General features: G+C 46.2%; 1 protein-coding gene across 1 annotated transcript in view; it reads left to right on the top strand.

Annotated features, from left to right (window-relative positions):
• Positions 1-24661, top strand: part of LOC144676361 (L-gulonolactone oxidase) — a 34221-nt gene that overhangs the window by 4847 nt on the left and 4713 nt on the right. The window contains exons 3-9 of the mRNA XM_078536805.1: positions 3704-3829; positions 5334-5428; positions 10093-10183; positions 11453-11638; positions 20202-20309; positions 21761-21837; positions 23709-23858. Coding sequence (XP_078392931.1) covers positions 3704-3829; positions 5334-5428; positions 10093-10183; positions 11453-11638; positions 20202-20309; positions 21761-21837; positions 23709-23858 — 833 coding nt within the window. The remainder of the gene's footprint in view (positions 1-3703; positions 3830-5333; positions 5429-10092; positions 10184-11452; positions 11639-20201; positions 20310-21760; positions 21838-23708; positions 23859-24661) is intronic.

Raw genomic sequence — 24661 nt, 5'->3', positions numbered from 1 at the left:
CCACCGCCTCCCCCCAGGAGATCAGATAGGCAGCTAGCTTTTTAATCCATTTCCTGTGTATTCCTGGAAGGGAAAAACAAACATGTCTTTCACCCAGAGTCCATTTTCTTTCAACTCAGATGATTTCCACATTCTGAGATATAACTCAACAGGAGAGGGTTTGGGATGTCTGCCATGATGTGGCAATCAGTCTCCATGGATCCACAACCAGAGGAGGTTAAAGTTCAGTCTTTTGCATTCATCTCTTCCTTTCAAGTGTCTCTGTCTGAAGTAGGCCTTGACATCTTTTAGGTGCAACATTCCATGTTCTCTTGGGACTGGTGGGTCAAGTATAATCCACATAGGAATTTTCCAGTAAGTGGTTACTTTACATTCTCAGCCATCTTCTGCTCAGTGTTTTTGCCTGGATGTCTTTTCACAAAGTCCCTTCAAAAGTTCATTCATTCTCATTTCATTATAAATGAAACAAAAATGATAAAACAACAAACACACTTACATACACACGCATTGTCCTGGCTGTGGTCAATATTATCTCTTCAGTTCTAACCGGGTTGCTGTAAATCCTGGACAGGGGGTTGGTTCCATTCATTGACAGATTATCTCTAGTCAGTAACCCTGTTACTGCTGTGACACTGGGTTAACTATCGTCAATGGGGTTTGAGTGTTTTACCTGACTGTTTGCTCCCAGGTTGCTAACTATAGCCAAGCTGTTCTGGGAGCTTTTTAATTGTCCTCGGGTCACTTCACAGGCTGTCCTGAGTCACGCCAGGAACACAGTTATGTGGTCTAACAAGGAGGCTCCCTCCTTCTATCCTAAAAGCCTCTCCTTGATTAGTTTCAGCAGACCTTGTACTTGGTGCCCGCAAACTAATTCAAACAGAGTAAAACTGGTGGATTCATTGGGTGAGTGTCTGGTACTAGCTTCATACTGTCTTTCACAAAGGATGTTACTATGCAAATTTGTTTGGTTGCTGTGCTGAGCTGTTCCTGTCAGGTTTACCGCTTTGCCTACCTCTGTAACCCATGAATTTACTGGCTCAAACCCAGGCACTGTTACCGGTCTAATTGTCAGGAGGTTAGGGGGTGCTTGTACTGTGACTTCCATCCCCTGTAGGGATTTGGGTCCCAGTACTTCACTTTTAATGAGCTTTTCATCAACATCATCCTGGTCGAGGTCTAAAGTTTGCTTGGTTTCACCTGGTTTACCAGGGCTGACCCCTGCATGGGGTTCCCTGCTATCCTGTTTGTGACTTCCACACGATTTGATTACTTTAGGGTAGACTCTCCTCCCTTCCTTTTTGGTTTTAGGAGGAAGTCGGTCCCTAACATGTCCCATGTGCTCGGAGACACTACTGCCCTCGTGTGGAGGTTCAGCTCCTGCTTCAATGCCCTGCAGCTCATCGACTAGGTGAGGCCTCCCCCTCACCATCTGCATGTCTCCTGGGAGCCTTCCTGTTCTCACTCTAAAGGTGGAAAAGCGGTGTGTGCTCGCCAGACCCCCGGCTCCCCCAGCATGGGGACGGGCTCCCTTTTTAAATTTGCTGGCTGGGTCTGGGAGCTTTCAGTGCCCCTATTTATATCCAGGGAGAAGGATTTTGCTAGCTTCTCGTTGGCTACATCTCCTCCGACCTTTGCCACTCCCATCCCAGCCTTTTCTCTGGCTCCTTGGCTGAGTACCACCCACCCTTACTGGATTCCTGGGAGCTAAAATTGCAACACCTGCTCTGCCTTTTGGGTGGTGACAAGCGTTGGTTTCTTTGCTGGGTAATGACTTTCCCAGTGCAGTTACTGTAGGGGTGGGCTGCTCCCTATCCGGTCCCATGTCCTCTGGGACTCCCTGGCTCACACGGGGCTGGCTAGCTTCTACTGCTCTGCCATGTGGCTCTTTGACTGTGTGAGGCAGCTCCCTCACGATCAGTTTCTCTGTTTGGGAACTCCCCTCCTCCCCATCTAAATCTGCCATGAAGCTATCGATCAAACAGGAAACTGGTTCGTTAGCACCCTCCGTTATTTTGGGAATTTGAGTTCCACTAACCTGCTTCACGTCTCCTGGAACATTACCGCCCCCACCCCCCAAGTGGCTGTTTGGCTCTTGCCGTACTTCCTTGTGGCTCTTCAACTGGATGAGGCATTTCCCTCACTATCTGCCCCTCTGTTTGGGAACTCCCCTCATTCCTGTTTAAATCTACATTGAAGCTGTTTGCCAAACAGATCATGGGTCTAGTCCTAGTTTCTGTTTTTGTTTTGGATTTCCAGCATCCGCAGTTTTTTTGCTTTTATATTCGTACAGATCCCGGCTGGTTTCCTCCAGCCCCTTTCAGCTTCTTTTGAATCAGGTGATTTTTCCTGACTGCTCAGGGGTGTTATTTTACTGGAAGACTCGGAGGCCCCCATCTCTCTCTCACCCAATTCCTGCCGTTTTCTTCAAGAAGCTTCATCCCATTCCCTTTCCCTTTCCTGTCTCGCTTTCTGTTCTCTTTGGAAAGCTCCCTCTTCTTCCCTTCTCTCACTTTCCCTTTTCCCTTTCCGGAAATTCTAATTCCAGCTGCTGCAATTTTGTTCTCTCCACCACCACTCTGTCCATTTCATCGCCCTCAATTTCCGCCTATGGGCCTCTGGTCACCCCTTTCGGGTGAAATTCTAATCCTAGGTGCCTCATTAGCTCTTCCAACTGCTCGAGGGACAGAACTGTTAAATTTCCATTAAGTAACATCCCTTCCGTCTGTAAAAACACTGGCATCAAACGTGGACGTTCTTACACTTTAGTCGGGCAGACTCGAGGAAAACTTTTTTTGTGGTTTTTAAAAATTGCTTTCAAAGGAACAATTTACTTTCCCCACTCTAATTCTTTTGGTTCATCTGTGGGGTCTATTTCAGCACCGAGCCCCCACTTCATTATGACAGGTCTCTGGGTGAGGTCCCCTAATTTGTTAACTTCTGGAACGGGACCCCAGTTTTGTTATGCTCCAGGGTGAGAAGGAATGAGCTGCATCCCCTTCTTTATTCAACCCCCTCGCTTGGTTGGTCGCAACAAGGTTAATTTAAAAAGGATCCCTTCCCTCATATATACCTTTCCCCAGTCCAAATATGTTTATGTTTTAGAAGGAACCAATTTAGCCAGGTTTTCTTCGGTCAAAGAAAGAGTAAGTTTATTAGTTATTAAAAACCCGAAGAAAAAATAAAACAGCAACATGCATACACACAGATGAGAAGTTGAGTCCAAATAAGAGTTTTTTTAAAAAAAATATACAAACCAGTCTTTGGCTTGTCCGTGAGGAGTAGATGGAGAAACACTCTGGCCGTTAAGTTAGGTGAATACAGTAGAGTTGACTTTGGCAGTTGAGACATTTGGTCCTGCAGGTTAGCTGAAGAAGCTTTCACATTCCCTTTTTTGATTGTGGCTTGGCTGACTTACCCCCAGAAACAGAGAGAGGGAGAGATAGAAAGGCTTTGCCTAAAAAGCTGCAAATGTACCCAGCGGATCATCTTCTGCTGTCCTAGCGCACTAGCACACTAGCACACTAGCACACTAGACTCTCCAGCTTTGTTCTAGTTTCTTAGCTCTGAGGTCCATGTCTCCATTGTGTTTTTATGAGTGTCAGCTCTGGCTGGAAGCAGCAAGTTGTGGGATCCAGCCCTGAGCAGGCAGCTCCTAACTTGGAGATGTTGGTTAAATGGTTGTTAAATGTTTCTCATTCCGCAGATCCTGGAACTTGCCAAACAGCGCAATAAGCGAGTGAAGGTTGTGGGCTGTGGGCATTCTCCCTCTGACATTGCGTGTAGTGATGATTACCTCATCAGGCTCAACAAGCTTAACCGGATTCTCCAGGTAACAAGTAACTGGCGATTTCAAAACAGATTCCATTGATATCCCCACCCGGGTTGCCCTGCATTACCCCAGGTGACCTGCTCCGAGCACCCGCTCAGGATAGAGGGTCCTGAGATTGACTCATTGCGATCGAGCTGTCCCACACTGGAGATTAACACATCTTAATGTTATGCGGCCCAAACATGGAATCTCAATGTGCTACCTAAAACCATTTAAAATAACCAACATTGTTCACTCCACCCTCGGAGGACAGTGAACAGTTCTGGTCATCACATTAAAAAAAGGAAACAAAGGCACTGGAGAAGGTAATAAAAATAAATAACTAGAATGGACACCAGAACTGAGTGGTTATAATGATCAGGAAAGATTGAATAGATTTGGTCTTTTCCCTGGAAAAGAGAAGGCTGAGGGGTGACCCTTTCGAGGTCTTTAATTTATTGAAATAAATATAAGGCCAGAAATATAATGATAGTCACTAATAAATCCAACCAGGAATGCAGGAGAAGCGTCTTTAGCCAGAGAGTGGGGAGAATGTGGAACTCGCTCCCACATGGAGTGGTTCAAGCCAATAGCATTGATGTATTTCAGGGGAAGCTGGATTAACATATGAGGGAGAAAGAAGGATATGTTGATAGGACGAGAATTGGGGTGGGGGTGGGGGAAGGAGGCTCCTGTGGAGCATCAATACCAACACACAGCAGCTGGGCCAAATGGCCTGTGCTGTAGACACAATGTCAACTCCCTTGGATTACAATGAGTTGAAGGGAATTCAATTTTCAGGAGGGCCCTTTAGTAAGTGAAGGTCAGCCCACCCTGTCCCAGAGTCAGATACCCGGATCTCTCTAATGCTGCTCTTCCCAACTGAAGTGAATCAAGGTGGACACCCCCACCCCCTCCCCATGTCCCTGCTGTGAGCCCATCCTGACCCCTTACTTTCCTTCCTCAGGTTCATTCAGGGTGGTCTCCCGACATCACTATCAGTCTCCTGGGGAAGGGCTCAACAGTGTGAGAATCCCCTTATGCCACCGAGCCAGCTCCGCCAGCCAGTAAGATCAATGCTGGTCTGCCTGTGGCCTTCACCCCACATTCCTGCCAGGCCCCATTAGCCTTGACTCACTGGTCAATCAAAAGCCTCTCTAACTCTGCCTTGAATATAGCCTCTGACCCAGTCTCCACTGCTCGCTAAGGGAGAGAATTCCAAAGAGTAACAAAGAGGGTAGCTAATGTTAGGGTAACAGTTAAATGTTGGGCGGTGTTTGGATGTAAACATGAGAGTTCTGTCCCACCTATTGCCAGAGTTGTTAGTTATTGTCAACCCAACTCACCAACTCAGGTGTCCGATTCCATTCCTGCTGCTTCAAGGCAAGGTGGGGGTGGAGGAGGGAGGGGGGCAAACCCAGGCCTCATCTGGGCCCTTTGACCTGGAAGTACACTGGTTTCCTCCATTGGCTGCACCGTACCAGACCAGAGCAGTAGATCGCTGATCGATGTTCTTTTTTTGCAGGTGGATAGGGAGAGGAAACAGGTGACAGTTGAGGCGGGGATGATGCTGTCGGACTTGAATGAAGAATTAGCCACACTTGGATTGGCTCTGTCCAAGTGAGTGTTTTTTTTATTTAATCTTTCATGGGATGTGGGTGTAGGGTTCCCAACTGTGATTAAATGTATTCCTGGAGGTTTCATCACATGACTTGCCTCCCACGCTCCAGCCATTGGTCGGCCAACACATCCATCCCTTGTGACGTACAGCCTTCCTACACCAACTGGAAAGAAAGAAGACTCATTACTCAATTAGATGATGCTTGACTGTCAGACAACAGCCTTTTTTCCCCCATTTTCAATATTTCTATATCTGGTAAAGAGAAATATTCAAAGAAATTTTTACAAAATAATCAATGTCCCAATCACACAGCAGTGTCCTGGAGATCGAACTTCAGTTCCTGGAGACTCTCGACCAATCTGTGGACATCACGGGCAAGGCCAGCATTTGTTATCCATCCCTAATTGCCCTTGAACTGAATGGCTTGCCTTTCAGGGGGCAGTCAATAGTCAACCACATTGCTGTGGGTCTGGAGTCACTTGTAGTACCGGGTTAGACAGCAGATTTCAGACATTAATGAAGCAGTACGATGATCGTATGGTCACCATCACTGAGAGACGAGCTTTATGGGTAGAATTTTTAGCCGAGCAGGCAGATGTGTAAAGTGACGCGTGATGATGTTGGGTGAGCGTCCCGATGTTGCTCGGGTGATATTTCGGTCAGTCAGCCGGGCACGCTGCCAACACCCTCACGCACCCGCCGACAGTTCACCCTGCCTATTAAGGCCACCAAAGTAAGAATTAAATGGAAAATTCCGAGGTCAGGGCCCGCTCACAGGCAGCAGTTGGCTTCCTGACTGCTCCCGGGCCTGCCCACTGCAACAATCCTACCCTATATACCCCATTCGTTTGGTGGGGTTTTAACCCATGTCCCTGGACTATTAACCTGGGTCTCTGGATTACTAGTCCAGTGACATTACTACTACACCATTGGTGACTGAAGCAGGGACTCCTTTCACACTGAAGGAAATACCAGCCGGGTTTAATGAGACTTGCTCTCTTAATTCAACCCTTTTAGCCCCGAGTCTCACTCTGTGCTGCACACTCTCCAAGATCAAACTGTCCTTCCTGATGTGCAGCTCCCAGAACTGGACACAGTTACCCCGACTGAAGGTCCAATCGTAGCTTTGTATAACCTTAACATAACTTCCACCTCTTTGCATTCCAGTCTCCTTCAGATAAAGGCCAACATCCTATCAGCCTTTCTGATTGCTTTTTGACCACATGCTCTAGTTTTTACTGACCTGTGTATCTGCTGTCTGCTGCTCCCCAGTTTCTAGTCTCCCACCATTTAGAAAATATTCCAATTGGTCTCTGTCTACCCAAAGTGGATGACCTGACACTCAATACATTAAATGCTATTTGCCAATTTCTCCAAATTACTTAATCTATCTCAGTCCATTAGTAACTTTGTCCTCAGGTTTATATAATACTCAGTGTTTCCTAACTTGGCCTGATCTGTAAGTGCATGTGTATGTATATAAATATATATTATATATATATAGTTTATATATAAACATATAGCTCCTTCATCCAGCTCATTGATAAATATGATGAGAACTGACTGTTAGTCTGCACAGTGTCAGTCTATGTCCAGGTTTAACTCCTACTTAATCCCAACTGGACGTGTGACTGTCCCAGACTCAAACTCATGTTGGACCCCAGCAGCTGCCAGAATGAGCCCCCCCCCTTTCTCAGGGGAGAGCAAAGGGGCCCATGTTCAAAGCCACATCCCAGAGCTGAGAAGTCAGGGTTTAAACAACCGTGTCATCCAATTTCAATGATACACATTACCTCGATCGGCAACAAGACTGTATACAAGAGTGATCTGCAATGTATAAATTGCTTGTGGTTCTGTCTTTACAGCCTTACTGAAATCTTGTTGATTAACTCGCTTGCTGCAATACGAGTGTTTGGTTCAGTGAATGTGAATAATGTGTTTTTCACACTGAACTAAATGATTAAAACACTGGGGGTGACAGCCCCAATAAAACATTGTGAACTAATGATCACAGTCATGACAGAACACTTCAGTCAGCAGTTAAAAATCTTCCACTACAAAGTTATTAAATAACTGTTAATGTCTCATTGTCTGCTTGCTGCAAGACCTGTACAACAGCATGAGTTATTTAATGACAGACTTTGGCCGATTCCTTCTTGACAAAACAAGTCCCGTTACAACTGAGCGGCAGTTTTCGGGGGGAGTTTGTGAAGGTCCAGAATGGGGGCAGTGTTGGGATTCACTCTGAGGGGGATGTTGTCAATTTTTCATGGACTCCCTGGCTCCGTGCCCTGTATCTTGTGGGTGTAAAACAAGCCTAATATCCCAATATTGGGTGGGGGGGGTACTGTGAGCCTGCTCATCCTGCGCTGGGAATGCACTGCCCCCGCCTCACTACTAAGCAAGGCCAGTGGATATTGTCCCAAAGGTTTCAATAGCTGGGAGCAGGGAGCTGGGGAGCTCGGCACCAGAATCGATCCAATCCCTCACTCCCTGTACTGGGCTGCAGCCACATCAGAACAGCAGAAATCGAGCTGCCAACTCTCCAGGAGAGTCCCGGAGTCTCCCGGGTTTGAAGTTTAATCTCCTGGATGGGTCTATAAGCAAAAACCCGGGGAGTGAATTCATATGGGGTATTAAACACGTGTTGTGTGATCGCTTGACATTCTTTGGGCATTTCCATTTAAATATTGGGGAGGGGGAGAAAAGAACTGCTCAACTGTGTTGGGGAGACTGTGAAGTCATGTGAAACCTCCAGAATTATCCCCAACCCAAATTGGCAACAAGACTGGAAAACTGAGAGGGTTGAGCGAGGGCTTGTGGGGCAGTAAAAAGCTCCTCCATTGACAGGGACTGCTGTGTGTTTGAAAGCTCCTCTGTTATAGTCTCATTAGCAGGGAACTCTAAGTCTCTCTCTCTTTCTCTCTCCATTATTGTTTGTACATCAAGAGGCTGGAGAAATCACCCCAGACAATGAGTCTGTATAGTGCAATTCCAACACGGTAGGCATCACTTTGAACCAGCTTCTGTCCCCACATGTGGTCACTGGGCAGCACTGTCTACAGACAGAGATCAGACTCATAGCCCTGACTGACCCCCAGCCTGATAGGCACACTCAGAGACCGAGACACACACGCCCAGTATTGCAAACTCAATACTGAGTCCAAATACGAGGGATGAGTGTTGTCCAACCTGGTCTCAGTGGGTGGAGGGGTGGGTAAGCAATGGACAGCAGAGCCCAGGGGTGTAGAGAGGGAGATCGTTCAAGTTCCCGCTCGATAACAGAGTCCAGAAGCTTCCAAATGGGGCTCATCTACTGTGCCTCCCATAGTGGAATAGCCAAGTGGGTTAAACCTGAATAATGGACATTGAAGTAATTTACCTAGAGGAAGCCCTGTCTCTGGGACCCAGCAGTGCTAATCTCTCGAGGGTGTGGGGAGGAGGAGAACCCATCAGGTGAGAGGTGAATGCAGGATGGGATGGCAATGCCTGGTGAAAGTGGGGCAGTGCAATGACCCTCCGAGTCACCACCGAGAGGGTGCAGAGAGCTGGGAGGAATGGACAGCCAGTATACACAGCTCGCCGCTAATACACTTTGGCTACATTATGCGTCTTCAATCTATTTGACTGCCTGGCCAATAAAACAAAGTGCTTCAAAGATCATCTCGGATAAGATGTGATAAATTGTGATTTCTGCTCACTGTTAGATTGTGTAGAACCTCTGGGCACTGATCAATCTTGATAACTATGCAGTACATCATGTTCCTACATAAAGGCTGGGGGATTACACAGACGGTAAATATTGATCTCCAGGAGGGGGTGGGAACCTGGTCAGGGTTTAGACTGAATGCTGGAGACTGTGACACTGTTATTCATTATGGTCAGTTGTGTGTGAGTGTAAGCGAGTGTGTGTGTGAAAAAATTAATTCTTCATTGAATGTGAGCACCTGACACGCCAGCATTTGTTGCCCCCATCCCTAATTGCCCTTTAAGAGCAGGACCACATCGCTGGGGTTGGGAGGAGGACCTGGAGTCACATGTAGGCCAGACCAGGTAAGGACAGCAGATTTCCTTCCCTAAAGGAGATTAGTGAACCAGATGGGTTTTTACAACAATCAATGATAGTTTTATCATTCCAGATTTTTTTAATCAATCGGATTTAGATATTGGGGTGGGATTTTAACCTGTATTTGGGCCCCTTGAATCTGCTCAGTCAGATCGAATGGCTGACATGTTCCTCAACTTTACCTGACTTTTCCTGAATCCTCCAATACCTTTTTAGCATTTTTAAAAATCCTTCAATCTCACTCTTGAAAGCTCCAGCTGAACCCCGCCCCCCCGCCCTCCCCCAGAGCATCCGTCACCTTTTGGAGGAGAGAGTTCCAGATTCCCGGTCCCCTTTGTGTGAAGAAGCCTTTCCTGGTTTCATTCCTCAGTGGCCTGGCTCCAAGTTTAAGATTGTTCCCCCTTTTGCTCTAGATTTCCCCCACCAGGGGAAACAGTTTCACTATTTTAAAACCTGATTAAATCACCCCTTAACCTGCTAAACTCAAGCAAACACAAGGCTTCTTTCTCCCACCTGTCCCCTTAACCTCCTGCTGCAGTTAGTGTCTGATCTAATGAGGTTGTGTTTGCACTAACAATGTGCTTGTTGCTCTTTCAGCATCGGTGCCGTGTCTGATGTGACTCTTGGTGGCGTGATAGGTACTGGCACCCACAACACTGGCATCCGGCATGGCATCCTAGCTACACAGGTACCAGTCCCTTTCAGGGCAATCTGCCCCAATCCTTGCTTTTTAATGTAAGGTTTATGTTGTCAGGCTTGTAGGAGTCAAACCTGAGGAGTTGGAGTAACTCTTCATGTGGCTATCATCTCAGACACAGAAAGCAGCTTCCTCTGTGTTGTGTCTACGTTACAATCTATTCAAATAAACCAGAAGTGTCAGCAGGGCAGGCGGTATCTGTGGGGAAAGAGAGAGAGTTAATGTTTCAGGTTACATGAACTTTCATCAGAACCAGTTTATGCAGCAAGTTCCTTAGGGAGTTGGTCGTATTGACTCATTCAATGTAAATTCGATTGCTTTCAGAAATTAATGTTTTGGGAAACAGTAGATGAGTCATTTGAGACATGACGTGGAGTGACTGTGGTTTGGGAGGAACAGTGAAGTTTGGGCCCACAGTTCCCAAAGCTCTCCGTGACAGGGGTGGGGAGGTGTCTGGGCCTGTTATTCATTCAAGGATGTGGGCATCACTGATGAGGCCAGCATTTATTGCCCATCCTTAATAACACAGTGCTGAGCCAAGTTCTTGACAACTGAGAGGCTTGCTAGGCTATTTCTGAGGGCAGTTAAGAGCCAACTACATTGTTATGGGTCTGGAGTCACATGTAGGCCATACCGGGTAAGGACAGCAGATTTCCCTCCTTATAGGACATTAGTGAACCAGATGGGGTTTTTCATTACAATTCGGTAATGGTTAACATTACCAATGGAAACATTTTTTTTAAACTCTGGATTTAGTTATTAATCTAATTAAAGCTGCCAAACTGGGATTTGAACTCATATCTCCAGATTATGGGTCTAAGCATCCGGATTCTTAGACGAGTAACATATACAACCACTATATTATCATTCCCAGGAATGTTTTAGATTAACCGCTGGAGATTAATCACTGTAATTAGTCGACGACTCCATTTTCATTGTGTCACGTGACCAGCAAGATGGTAGAGGTGAACTGAAAGGATCTTTGCTCTATCATTGACCCAATTCCTATGTTCCTATCCTGAACCATGGGCTGACGTTTATTGGCCTCTAAAGATGCTCTTGGTGCTTCTGTCCCAATGGGTCATGTTGCTTCTACGCCAGTATCCAGGCAATACTCAGGAATATAATGCAAGCCCTGTTCTGTTCAAATATTTTCATCTAGCACTTTAAGCTCTTCCAAGTCTTGTATCGATTGTCAACCCTCACAGCTTTGTAACCAACAGTTAACGAGCACTCCTAACTTAGCTCTGCTTCCTTCAGGTAGTGGCAATGATGTTGATGACGGCAGCAGGAGATACTCTGGAATGTTCCGACACCGTGAACCGTGAGATATTCCAGGCCGCTCGTCTGCATCTCGGCTCCCTGGGAGTGGTATTAAACCTTACCGTACAGTGTGTGTCAGCCTTCAAAATTCACCTGCGACAGTTCCCAAAAACCCTCACCGAGGTACATTATCTTTCATTGTCATTGGGATCAATAGTGAGTTGAGTGTGTGTTGGTGACTCGGGTTGTGGTAGCAGTACATTGGTTAATATTAGTAACAAACTCTCCGTGGTGGGTAATCGCTCTGAGCTATCTGCTATCCTGGGAGATCTTGTAGCTAAGTGTTCTACCTCAAAGCCAGAAACTTTGGGTTCGAGTCCCACTTGATATCTAAGGGAGATATGTTTATAATGTGGTCAAACTTTTGAATATCAACTTGCAAATCATTCCAACACACGCCAATAGCAGGTGGTAAGAGTGGGAGAGGCTCCTGATCAGCCGTGTGATTGAAAGAAAATTGGAGCCTCTACCATCACTATCCATAGCTCCAGACTGCAACATGCATGTAAAAGTGTGTGTTGCCACAGCAACCCAGACTCCCTGAGTGACCTGTAACAGGCCACCACTTGATATACTGTAAAGATGTGTTGCTGGGTTCTGGATCCCAGCACTGTAGCTTGTTATCTTATAGTTCTGCAGTAATTTATTTTTATAATTTGAGAGCTGTATCTGTTTGCATTGATTCACTAATGCCCTTTAGAGAAGGAAATCTAACACCATTGGGTGTGTTCACTCTCCCCGGTGACTGGATGCATGGTCTGTGCTGATGAAGACTCTGTTTGAAGTCTGGAACTAATGGCTTGTTTCTCTGGCAGGAGGTGAGAGATTATTCACTGTGATTCTGCCCAGGTCGTGTCTTCTATTATAAAGGGTTATTGATGCATTTTGCTTCAATGCACCCCTGGGCTGTAAGGATTGATCCCCTTATGTTACTGCGCACTAGTGAGATGAGAATAATAAAGAAGGGAAATTTCCTTCTGGTCGAATGGTGATACAGCCTTTTGGAACGACCCTCCCCAGGCAGTGCGATTGTCTGACACAAGCTCTACTCAATCTTATTCAGATAAATCTCCACAGAGTAAATGATCCACTATGAAGACCCAATTTGCAGGGTCCTGAGACCAACAGCTCAAAGTAAATAAAGGACAGGCGCAGAAACTTTCTTGTCGATGTCTCCAACATGCTTCAGAAACTTGACGGAACATCTGCAGTTTAACTGAGTAACTCTCTCCAGATGTGTACCACAACCTCACCCTCCCCAGCCCACCCCAACCTCTGGATTACTGCTTATCTCTGAACACTCAGCTCCTCCATCACACACTGATCTCTCAACCTCTGCACTCCAATTGTTTGGGATCTTCAGTTTTCTTCCTCACTCAGTTTAAAGTCCCAGCATAAACCTGTCAAACGCTGTGAGGCCTTCCTTCTTCCTTAATCTTCCCCAACTCAGTAACCTCTACCCCCACTGTGTAATATACTGTGAGACGCACTTTAAAAGTTCTATTTATTTGCTCATGAACATGAACATCATTGGCTGGGCCAGTATTTATTACCCATCCCTAAGTTGCCCTTGAGAAGGTGGTGGTGAGCTGCCTTCTTGAACCGCTGCAGTCCATGTGGTGTAGGCATACCCACAGTGCTGTTAGGGAGGGAGTTCCAGGATTTTGACCCAGCGACAGTGAAGGAACGGCCGATATATTTCCAAGTCAGGATGGTGAGTGGCCTGGAGGGGAACTTCCAGGTGGTGGTGTTCCCATCCATCTGCTGCCCTTGTTCTTCTAGATGGTTCTATCAAAGTGGTATATCTGCATGGCAGTCAATAGAATTACAATTGGGCTCTGATATAATGCAGGGACACAGGAAAAGATCCAGCCATGTACAGATTTGCTGAGGAAGGACTTAGGAAGATGAATGTGTCCTCACTGGATAAGAAATTCAAAGGGGAAATGATCAAATTCTAAGGATGAAGTTAAATGACGATGAGTTCAGAGATTCCAGGTTGCAAACCTCTGAGATTCCTGCAGAAAGATCTGTAAGTGGGTGTAAGGCAAGCAGAGCTTTATATCTGACCCGTCTCCATAACAACACAAGCTGTGTCTGCCTCGGGCAGTTTTCAATTTTTATCTCACAGATGGTGCATCCTTGCTACTTTTAAAAGTATTTTGAATAATTAATAGATCTTTAAATCCATCCAATTTTAAGTGGGTTTCTGTGGGACTGGTCACTGATGGGGAACTGAAGTCTGGCAAGCAGTTTCCTGAGTGACATTGTCATTGTCCACAGGTTGAGAACAGGAGGAGTGGACAGGAGGGATAAAATACTCCACCCTCCCTCCCTCCCTTCTCTCCCTCCCTTCCTTCTCTTCAGGCAGCTAATCCCAGATGCACTGTTCAATAAGAAGCAATTGGATTCTAAGACCAAGCAGCAATGGCGAGATCGAAACCCAGCTTTAGGATCCAGGCACTTATTCCCACTCCAGGTGATTTTTTTTGCTGTATGTTAACAAATAGTTCATTCCGTGACTGGCCCTCCCCAGTCCATGGGATCCTACAGTGCACAGTCCCTCTCCCATTCTGTGGAATGGTTGAGAGGATTTATGACTTATTCCTCAAATCAATAGGGCTCGTAAACATTGAATGTTAGACATCACAAGCTAATTAACACAGTAATTAAAATTTTCCTAAAGGCAACACTTACAACAAATCTTTGGTTTTACTGAAGCAACTAAACCGATCATTGCTTTAAGATCAATCTTAATTCAACAGTTCATTTGTCACTGAGTCTAAGCTGACTTAAACTTCCTCACTTAGCAGTCAAATAGTTAACGTTACAACAAAATGTAGAGAAATCAATAGTAGCGTCACCCATATCATTGGCTCTGCTGTTGATTGGCAGACGCAACATCTTCCAATCTGTGCACCTTTTGTCATCCTCTGTTAGTGAAGCTCCCTCTAGTTCCTGGGCCTTGCTGCACATTGAATCTTTCACTAAAGTTAACAATTTGGGCCTTGAGGGAGATCATCAGTCAATCATTAGGTAAAACGCAAAGAGCGACTCTTCCACTCCGATTTAATCAAATTGGTACTGAGGGTTTGGAGTGAGAGTCAGTTCCAACCCTGTATCATGGGCCTGGCTCTCTCTCTCTCTCTCTCTCTCTCTCTCTCCATTAACAAAGTGTGACAGGGGAGTGACGCAAGCTGAATTCACGCCACCCATCAGGTCCAGGAAATGCCTCCGATGTTGGCCGCCAAAGACCAAAACGCCCAGTGGAGTGGACTTTTGTCCCATGTCTTGTGGAGTTTTGAAGCTGGTTTGTCTATGGATTGGGTCACCTTGTGTGAGGGAGAAGCAAACCGGATTGTGGGCAGAGTGGAGAAGTCCCAGTGGCTGATTGTCAGGGTTAATGGGGGAACATCAAAGGCCTCAAAAATGGGGCTGAGAACTTAACTTGCCCATTGACCCACTGGCAATCACCCCCACACTCTCAGAAAATCTGACTGGTCAGTGGGTAATGAGGGGACACAGATTGGAGATCATCAAAAGATCAATGAATGAGCAGTGAGAAGGAATGGCGGAAGCAGGAAGCAGAACGAGCATTTGAATGGAATATTCAGAAAGAAAATGTCGAAAAGCATTCGAGGAAAAGGTAAGAGAATGGGAATAAATTAAGAAAACTTTCAGAGAGACAGCACAGAGTGATGGGCTGAATGGCCTCCTTCTGTGCTGTGATTCAGTGAGTTAATGATTCTAAAAAGGGAATTCTAATAAATGCAGAGCACAATCTTAGAACTGGAGTTAAGCTGGTTAAAAGAAAAGTGAAGAAAGATATTCGGGGGAGGGTAATGAGAGTGTGGAGCACACTGCACCCAAAAGACAAATATTTAACAGGAGGCTGTCCCCACAGGTCAAGGCCCTGGTACTCACCTGGCAAGTAGGAATGTTGCCGGATGTGGAGGAAAGCCTGGGATTGAAAAGATGGAGCTTCCCATAACTAACAAAATGATGGATGATTTTCAAAGGCTGAGAATCGTCCCCATTCCCATCCCCCTGTGTCCTTAAATATTGAGGAAGCAATAGATCGGTTCAGAGATCAAACCGAGATCAGAATCTCACCATCCCGGACAACAGACATGAAGAGGCTGCTGCCCAGTGTCACATTGCAACCAAACACCACACACGACCACACAACAGCAAAATCCTGCAGTTACTCAAACTCCAAAATAGAAACAGAAAGTTCTGGAAATAATCGGCAGGTCAGACAGCATCTGTGGAGAGAGGAACAGAGTCAACTTGTCAGGTGTTTTGAGCCTTCGTCTTGGTCATTAACTGAAATGTTAACTCTGTTTCTCTCTCTGCTGATGTTGTCTGACCTTCTGAGTATAAAATTCGTAGAATCATTACAGCACAGAAGGAGGCCATTTGGCCCATCGTGTCTGTGCTGGCCCTCTGAAGGAGCAATCACCTAGTGCCACCCCCCTGCTTTTTCCCCATGGCCCTGCACATTCTTCCTTTTCAAATAACAATACAATTCCCTTTGAATGCCTCGATTGACCCTGTCTCCCCCACACTCTCAGGCAGCGCATTCCAGATCCTAACCACTTTCTCCTCATTGCTTCTTTTGCCAATTACCTTAAATCTTTGCCCTCTGATTCTCAATCCTTTCATCAATGGGAACAGGTTCTCTCTGTCTACTCCATCCAGAACCCTCATGATCTTGAATATCTCTATCAAATCTCCCCTCAGCCTTCTCTTCTCCAAGGAAAACAGTCCCAACCTCTCCAATAATATAAAAGCAAAATGCTGCGGATGCTGGAAATCTGAAATAAAAACAGAAAATGCTGGAAAAGCTCAGCAGGTTTGACAGCCCTTGTGGAGAGAGAAACAGAGTTAACGTTTCGAGACTGTGTGACCCTTCTTCAGAACTTCTCCAATCTATCTTCATAACTGAAGTTCCTCATCCCTGGAACCATTCTCCAGAATCTTTCCTGCACTCTCTCCAATGCCTTCACATCCTTCCTAAAGTGCAGTGCCCAGAACTGGACACAATACTCCTGTTGAGACTGAACCAGTGTTTTATACGGATTTAATATAACTTTCTTGTTTTTGTTATCTATTTCCAGCATTTTCTGTTTTTTTAAGTCTAGCAGCTCCAGTCTGACATTTACACTAACTGTAAAGGTGTGTGAATAAAAGGAATAAAATGATCCAATAGGTTGAGAGCATCTCACCCAGGCTCACTGCGATAGAGCTACACACATCACCCTGAGCTCCGTTACATCAAACGGCAAAATGCCAAGTGGGACAGTGGAAAGGACTAATAACTGGTGCAGGAATTTGTCTGAGTGATGAATGGTGTTAATGAGCTGTCTGCTGTCTCATTGGTACTGATTGATAGGATGGTATAATCACCCCTGCTCCCTTCAGGAAGCTTCCTGTGTGAGCTGAGCAGTTACATCTCTCCAAATACCGACTTTATTTTTGTACCTGACCTTCCTTCACCTGTGGCCCAGCAATCGCAACTAAGAGAGCGACATGATGTCAGCCCCCGAGCCAGTCCTGTCCCTGCCTGGGTCCACCTCAGTTATGGTAGCTGCAGAGATTACCCCTCTCCTCTGCCTTACAAAACGGGGCTGAGATTGGACCGGGATCTCAGATAAGCTCAACTTGAGAGCGGGCATTTATATGTTTGTATCTTTAGTCAGCCCTTTGTAGAAGGCGCTAGCTCCTTTCAGCCAATCCACCCTGATATTCTCTTCAATCAATCACTGGTACCCTCATCAATCTCTTTCCCTTTTATCACTTTATGCACATGGACAGGAACTGACACCAAGACACATGCGAGTAAATAAATCCCCTCTTTCAACTCCTCTCTCCTCTTGTCAGTCCCTCTCTATGGCTCCCTATTCAATTAAAGTTCAGTTGTGATCATTCTTTCGAAGAGAATGTTTGTGTTTAATTAACTGCGTCGCTCCTGCTAATAGACAGCGAATTGATGGCACCTTGTAAAGCCTTTCATTCTCTCAGCTGGAGTGTGAACAGGAGTGTTGGCGTTAATGTTGTGTGCTGTTATTGTTTTATTCCTGTGTTTGTGAAGATGCCTTTCTGGGAGAATCTCGTCTGAAGAATCAGAAATATTTATTGTGAGGCGTGCGTCAGTCTCTCACTCACTCCAGCTCAGTGAATCTGCATCTCGCTGTTGTCTCCCGCTGTTAGTGGTGCTCTGTTAATTTGCTCCTCCAATTGTCTGCACTATTCTAGTGTGTGCCCTGGGGATAGTGACCCACATAAACCTGTTGAAGCTCATTGTACCGCAGGCTCAGGTCGATATGACACTCTGCCAGAACAGCTTTCCATTTTCCACATCGAATTTCTTCTGCTCTATTTCTCTCCAAGCTTTATGGAAAATATTAGCTCCCAGTCTGTGCAAACTCCTTCCAACTTCCTAATCTTTGTGGTTCTGTATCCTGTCTCACAAAGAGTCACTACAGCACATGAGGAGGCCATTCAGCTCATCAAGTCCATGCTGGCTCTGTAGAGTCAGTCCCATTCTCCCACTCTGTCCCCATATCCCTGCAAGTTTATTTCCTTCAAGTGCCCATCCAATTTTCTTTTGAAATCATCGATTATCTTTCCTTCCACCACCCTCGCAGGCAGAGAGCCCCAGGTCATCACCACTCACCGCTTAAAAAAGCTGTTCCTCACATTCCCCCTGCATCTCTTGCCCCAAACCTTAAATCTGTGCCCTTTAATCCTTGTACCATCAGCTGGTGAGAACAGTTTCTCTTTATTTACCTTGTCTAAACCTGTCATAATCATATACATTCTATAAATCTCCCCTTGATTTCCTTTGCTCCAAGGAGAACAACCACAGCTTCTCCAACCTAACCTTGTGACTAAAATCCCCCATCCCTGGAACTGTTCTGGTAAATCTCCTCTTCACCTTCTCACAGACCCTCACATCCTTCCTAAAGTGCGGTGACCAGAACTAGATGCAAGACCCTAACTGCAGCCTAACCAGAGCTTTATGAAGTTTCAGCAGAGCCTCCCAGCTTTTGTACTTAATGCCTCTATTTATGAAGCCCAAGATCCCATATGCTTTGCTAACCTCTCTCACAATGTGTCCTGTCACCTCCGATACTGGTGCACATGAACCCCCAGGTCCCTCTGACCTTGCACACTCTTTGGCACTGTACCATCAGGTCTACAGCACAAAATATTTCTGAATAGATGGTTTAAAATACTCTTAATTCAGTCACAATTTGAATGATGAGATTCACAATTCCCACTTTTGTGATGTTCTTTAATGTGAGTTATAAGATAATTCATTTTTCTAATGCAAAGAACGATTCTGAAATATCGCCTTGGGCTGCAATGCACTTATTAAGAGTGTAATGTTTTAACGAATGTTGGAGTCTTCATTTTAAACCATACCCACCGAGAGTGGCTGTAGAATTGAAAACGGATTATTACAGCTAGGCGCAAGGTGGTTCTGTTAATGATAGCAGATTTAGATTGAGGTTTTGACAAGGTCACGAGAAACTTCTGATTGGTTACAGTGAACTGATGTGAATTTTAATTCATCAAGAACTCAATCCTGCCTTGTCTGTTGATCTTTTTTTAGTCGGAGGTGTGATTAGATACTTGGAACCAAACCCAGCGAAATGTCATAAATCAACAGCGATCAGATTATTGTCAAGTTTTTAGAACTGCTAAAATGATTGGGATTGAAACCACAATTCACCATCGAGGCAGTTTTGTAAAATGATTCCTAGTTTAGAAATTTACTGTATGTGACAGAACCCGACACATTTCAACTCGGTCCAAATGTACAGATTGCGTAAACCATTGAATGATCCAATACTCAATAATCCAAAAGCCACTCAAGCCATCACACCTGTGCCAATGCTCCACACCACATGACCCACCCAATTAATCTCAGGTCAGTCATATGGAAGTACAAATGAAGATAATTGGGTATATATACAAGGTCCTTCATGCCCTCAGTATGTATCACAGCCAATGATGTGTCTTTGAAGTGCAGTCACTCTGTCCAAAGAATATAAGAACATAAGAAATAGGAGCAGGAGTAGGCCATTCGGCCCCTCAAGCCTGCCCCTTCATTCAACAAGATCATGGCTGATCTGCCCCAGGCCTCAACTCGTCTTTCCTGCCAGCTCCTCATAGCCCTCAACTCCCTGATATTTCAAAAATCTGTCTCCCTCCTCTTTAAATACTTTCAGTGATCTAGCCTCCACAACTCTCTGGGGTAGAGAATTCCAGATATTCACTACCCTCTGAGAGAAGAAATTCATCGCATTTCAGTTTTAAATGAGTGTCTCCTTATTCTGTAATTATGTCCCTTAGTTCAAGATTCCCCCACTAGTGGAAACATCTTCTCAACATCTACCCTGTCAAGCCCCCTCATAATCTTATATGTTTCAATAAGATCACCCCTCATTCTTCTAAACTCTAATGAATAAAGGTCTAACCTTTTCAGCCGTTCTTGCTAAGTCAGCCCCTTTATTATTGTAGGTCAAACACTGCAGCCGATTTGTGCACAGCAAACTCCCACACATAGGGCAATGGAATAAATGGCTGGATAATCTGCATCCTAGTGCCGATGGTTGAAGGGTAAATATTAATCCTGTAAAATAACTGACTCCTTGCTTCTGTCTTGTTCCGGTAGGTTCTGAATGATCTGGACACTCATCTGCAACAATCGGAATATTTCCGTTTCTTCTGGTTTCCTCACACTGATAAGGTCACAGTTCTCTACGCAGATCAGACGGACAAGGTAGAGTGAGAGGGCTTATCTGTGTTTTGTACTGGATATTCTCTGAACTTCAGTATCACTCGTCACTTCCATAAGAGGACCTCATGTCCCTGTTGATCTGGAGTGTTACTGAGTCAGTAGCACTACCCCAGGATAATACCTATACTCACTGCTGGAAGGTCACACCAGCTGGTGTGTGCTGCTTTCTTAGCATGGGATGGACTGTAAAACAACACTAGGAATATATTCGGTTTATTTTGTATTAACTACGAGAGTGAACAGGCTACAGTTTTCACAGTGAGATCCTACAGTGAAAATGCTGCAACAGAAACCTTACTGATGTTTTTAGTGAAAACTAACTCTTCAGATCACTATTGGCACAGCTTTGGCCTCCACATTTAAGAAAGGATCTACTTGCAGTGGAGGGGGTACAGTGGAGGTTCACTCGATTGGTCCATGGGATGAGGGGGTTGTCCTATGATGAGGGGACTGGGTAAATTGGGCTGAAGAATAAGAGGTGATCTCATTGAAACATACAAGATTCTGAAGGTTCTTCACAGGGTAAACGCTGAGAGGTTGATTCCCTGTCTGGAGAATCTAAAACACGGTGGGGGGCACCATCCAGGATAAGGGGCGATCACATGGCACTGAGATGAGAAGATGTTTCTTCACTCAAAGGGTTGTGAATCTTTGGAATTCTCTACACCAGAGGGTTGTGGATGCTCCATCGTTGAGTATATTTAGGGCTGGGATTGACAGATTTTTGATCTCTCAGGGGATTAAGGGATATGGGGAGTGGGTGGGAAAGTGGAGTTGAAGCCCAAGATCAGCCATGACCATATTGAATGGTGGAGGAGGCTCGATGGGCCTGTGGTCTACCCCTGCCCCTATTTCTTGTTCTTATGTTTGTATTCCTAAGCTAACTGGCCTTGTTTTTCTATTGTCCACTTGTCACTCAGAGAGAGAGAGAGAGAGAGAGAGAGAGATCAACACTTCAGGTTATAGCTTTGGGCTGTGCTGGGTTGTCACCGTGACTCAGTACTAGAGAGGGAAACCAATCTACCAGAGACCCTGCTACTGAAGTCACTACCCCAGCAACCCTCCCGTCTCTCCTGACCATCTCCCAACACTGGAACTGCCTGAGTGTGGCTTATGAGTTGGGAGAGACTGAGGCAATGTGATACCCTTTGTGGTCAAGCCAAGTGGTCACTGACAATATTCATGCACCGATCGATGCACTCTAGAGCAAGCGATGACTTTGGAACTGATTCAGCAGAATGTAGAAAGAGAGCAGGTCCACTTGAGAATCCTGGTGCTGCCGGCAACGTTGATGGAGTCCAGGATTTCTGGCAGCATGTGTCTGAGGAAGAGGAGAATCTGTCCCCCCTCCCAATGGAAGAGTGTGTGTTTCCTGTGTTTATTTCCCTGTGTTAGGTCAGCTCTGATGGTGCCGTTTGTTTTGTGTGTTACAGCCGGTTGAAACCAGCTCCAGCTGGCTGTGGAACTATGCCATTGGCTATTACCTGCTGGAGTTCTTACTGTGGATCAGGTTAGTCCAACTCACAGCCAAACGCATCAGCTTGGAGCCCCGGTCAAAGGTCACTGACCCCTCCTCATTGTCAAACACGTAATCCACGCAGTACCTGTGGACAGAACTGAGGAGGGAATCGTGCAGATAGCGGACGTGTCTTTGTTACCCCTAAGGCTTGACTAATCCAGTGCTACATGTCCTGGGTCAGTGTCCCACATTCTCCCCTCCATAAACCTGACCCCATCCAGATCCCTGCTGTTTATTATCCTGTCTCACATCAAGCCCACCAGCCCTGTGCTCAGTGGCCTACATTGCCTCCCAGTCCAGTGAAGCCCAGGTTTAAAATTGTCAACCTCATTTTCACCTCTTCCCCAGGCCTTGCCCACCCTCCCTCTCAAACCACATGACCCTCCGAGATCTCTGCGCTCCTCCAATTCCGGCCTCTTAATCATCCCTGATTCCCATCGCCCCACCATTGGTGGCCGTGCCTTCAGCTGCCTGGGCCCCAAGCTCTGGAATTCCCTCCCTAAACCTCTCCACCTCTCTCTCCACCTTTATGACACTCTTTAAAACCTACTACTTTGATCAAGTTTTTGGCCATCTCCCCAATTATTCCCCATGTAGCTCAGTGTCAGATTCTGTCTGATTACACTTTGAGACATTAAGGCCATTCGCTTTAATTGGAAGGGTCCATATTTGATGTAAATATCCTATCCTGAGCTAAACTATCTGCACCATCACAGTGTGAATCTCTGAAGCGTGAGGGAAGGATGAGAAGGCCATTGGACACTGGTACTTCACCGCCCTCTGGTGGAGCATTACAGTGCAACACCTGTAATAATCTCCCCGAAAATCCAACTGTGGAATTACAGCTGCTCTGACCAATACTGAATGGATCCAGAATGATGGGCTCATAGACACACACCCAGCCACACAATCCAACACACACACACCCCAACCCCCAATACCCAGCCCACCACACATCCCCACACACACACTGACCGTGACACTGACACAGGCTCTCACACAAACCCCAAGCCCACCCCACACACACACACACACACAAACACATTCACGGGGTCTCACACATGGTCACACACAGCCTGCCCCAAGAGGCAATGTGAGAGGAGTGTTTGATCTCAAGCTGATCAGAGACAGACCCTAGGTACTTCAGCCACTGTCTTCTTCGCCTGTTTCCTTTAATCGCAAGTTTTGTATCTGTTGAGTGTTACTCAACCAGGTGAAGCTGAGGGTTTCTCCCTGTACATGGCCCCCCAACCTCAGGAAACACCTCCACCTGCAGAGAATCACCGGGACAGGAAGGGATCCATGGACGTGAGCCTCCCACCCATCTCCACTCAAATCCCTCCATGTCCTCACCCTGCTCTACCTCTGTAATCTCCTCCAGTCTCACTACTCTCAGAGATATCTGTATCAGGGGGAGGTCCTGTTGGCATTGTCCAGAGACCCAGGATAATGCCCTGGGGACCGGGGTTCAAAATCCCACCATGGTGAAATTCCAATTTAATTTTAAAAATCTGGAATGAAACATCTGATGATGGCCGTGAAACCATAGTTGTAAAAACCCATCTGGTTCACTAATGCTCTTTAGAGAAGGAAATCTGCTGTCCTTGTCTGGTCTATATGTGACTGCAGACCCATAACTATGCGGTTGGCCCTTCAGTGCCCTCTGAACAAGGGAAGTTAGCGATGAACAGTAAATGCTGGTCTAGATCATGTCCCATGAATGAATAATAAAAAAAAGCCTTGAGTTCTGGCCTGTTGAACATCCTGATAGGCCTTTGACTCTCACTGGTTGTGGATTGATGTAAAATTAATTGTCATTGTCATTCCTGTGTTAACCTTTGACCCTCTGACCTCTTATACAGTGCCTTCTTCCCCCGCCTCGTGCCCTGGATCAATCGCTTTTTCTATTGGCTGCTTTACTCAGCAAAGGCTGAGCAGGTCAAGCGTAGTGATAAGGCTTTCAACTTTGACTGTCTCTTCAAGCAACACGTGTCGGACTGGGCGGTTCCTATGTAAGCACCACTCTGTACCCTGTCAGGGCTGTTCCTACGTAAGCACCACTCTGTACCCTGTCAGGGCTGTTCCTACGTAAGCACCACTCTGTACCCTGTCAGGGCTGTTCCTATGTAAGCACCACTCTGTACCCTGTCAGGGCTGTTCCTATGTAAGCACCACACTGTGCCCTGTCAGGGCTGTTCCTATGTAAGCACCACTCTGTACCCTGTCAGGGCTGTTCCTATGTAAGCACCACACTGTGCCCTGTCAGGGCTGTTCCTATATAGGCCCCACTCTGTACCCTGGCAGGGCCGGCCTCACTCTGTACCCTGTCAGGGCTGGCCCCATGTAAGCACCATCTCCGTGCGCTGTCTGTACTCAGGGCCATTCTGTTACAAGCACCTGCTCCATACACTTTGTCTGGGCTATTCCCATGTACCACCCCCACCCCCCCCCAGTTGCTGCCTATCTGCCGACTGGGGTCCTCTTGTCTGGCTCTGCAATCTCTCTCCGTCCCCCTCAGCCTCTTTTTTTTTTTAATCCTCTCTCTCTGACTGAGGTAGGAAGGGAGATCCGGTCAGAATTTTGGGAGCTGGGCCAGAAATTAGCAAGCAAGGCCTCTAAAGTAGTAATCTCCGGATTACTCCCAGTGCCACGTGCAAGTGAGCACAGAAATAGGAGGATAAGACAGATGAACGTGTGGCTGGAAAGATGGTGCAGGAGGGAGGGCTTTAGATTCCTGGGGCACTGGTACTGGCTCTGGGGGAGATGGCACCTGTACAAGCCGGACAGGTTGCACCTGAACTGGGCCGGGACTGAG

The sequence above is a fragment of the Cetorhinus maximus genome, unplaced genomic scaffold (genome assembly GCF_964194155.1).
Source record: "Cetorhinus maximus unplaced genomic scaffold, sCetMax3.hap1.1 HAP1_SCAFFOLD_1544, whole genome shotgun sequence".
NCBI classification, from domain to species: Eukaryota; Metazoa; Chordata; class Chondrichthyes; order Lamniformes; family Cetorhinidae; genus Cetorhinus; species Cetorhinus maximus.
This window is presented reverse-complemented; position numbering and strand designations above follow the sequence as displayed.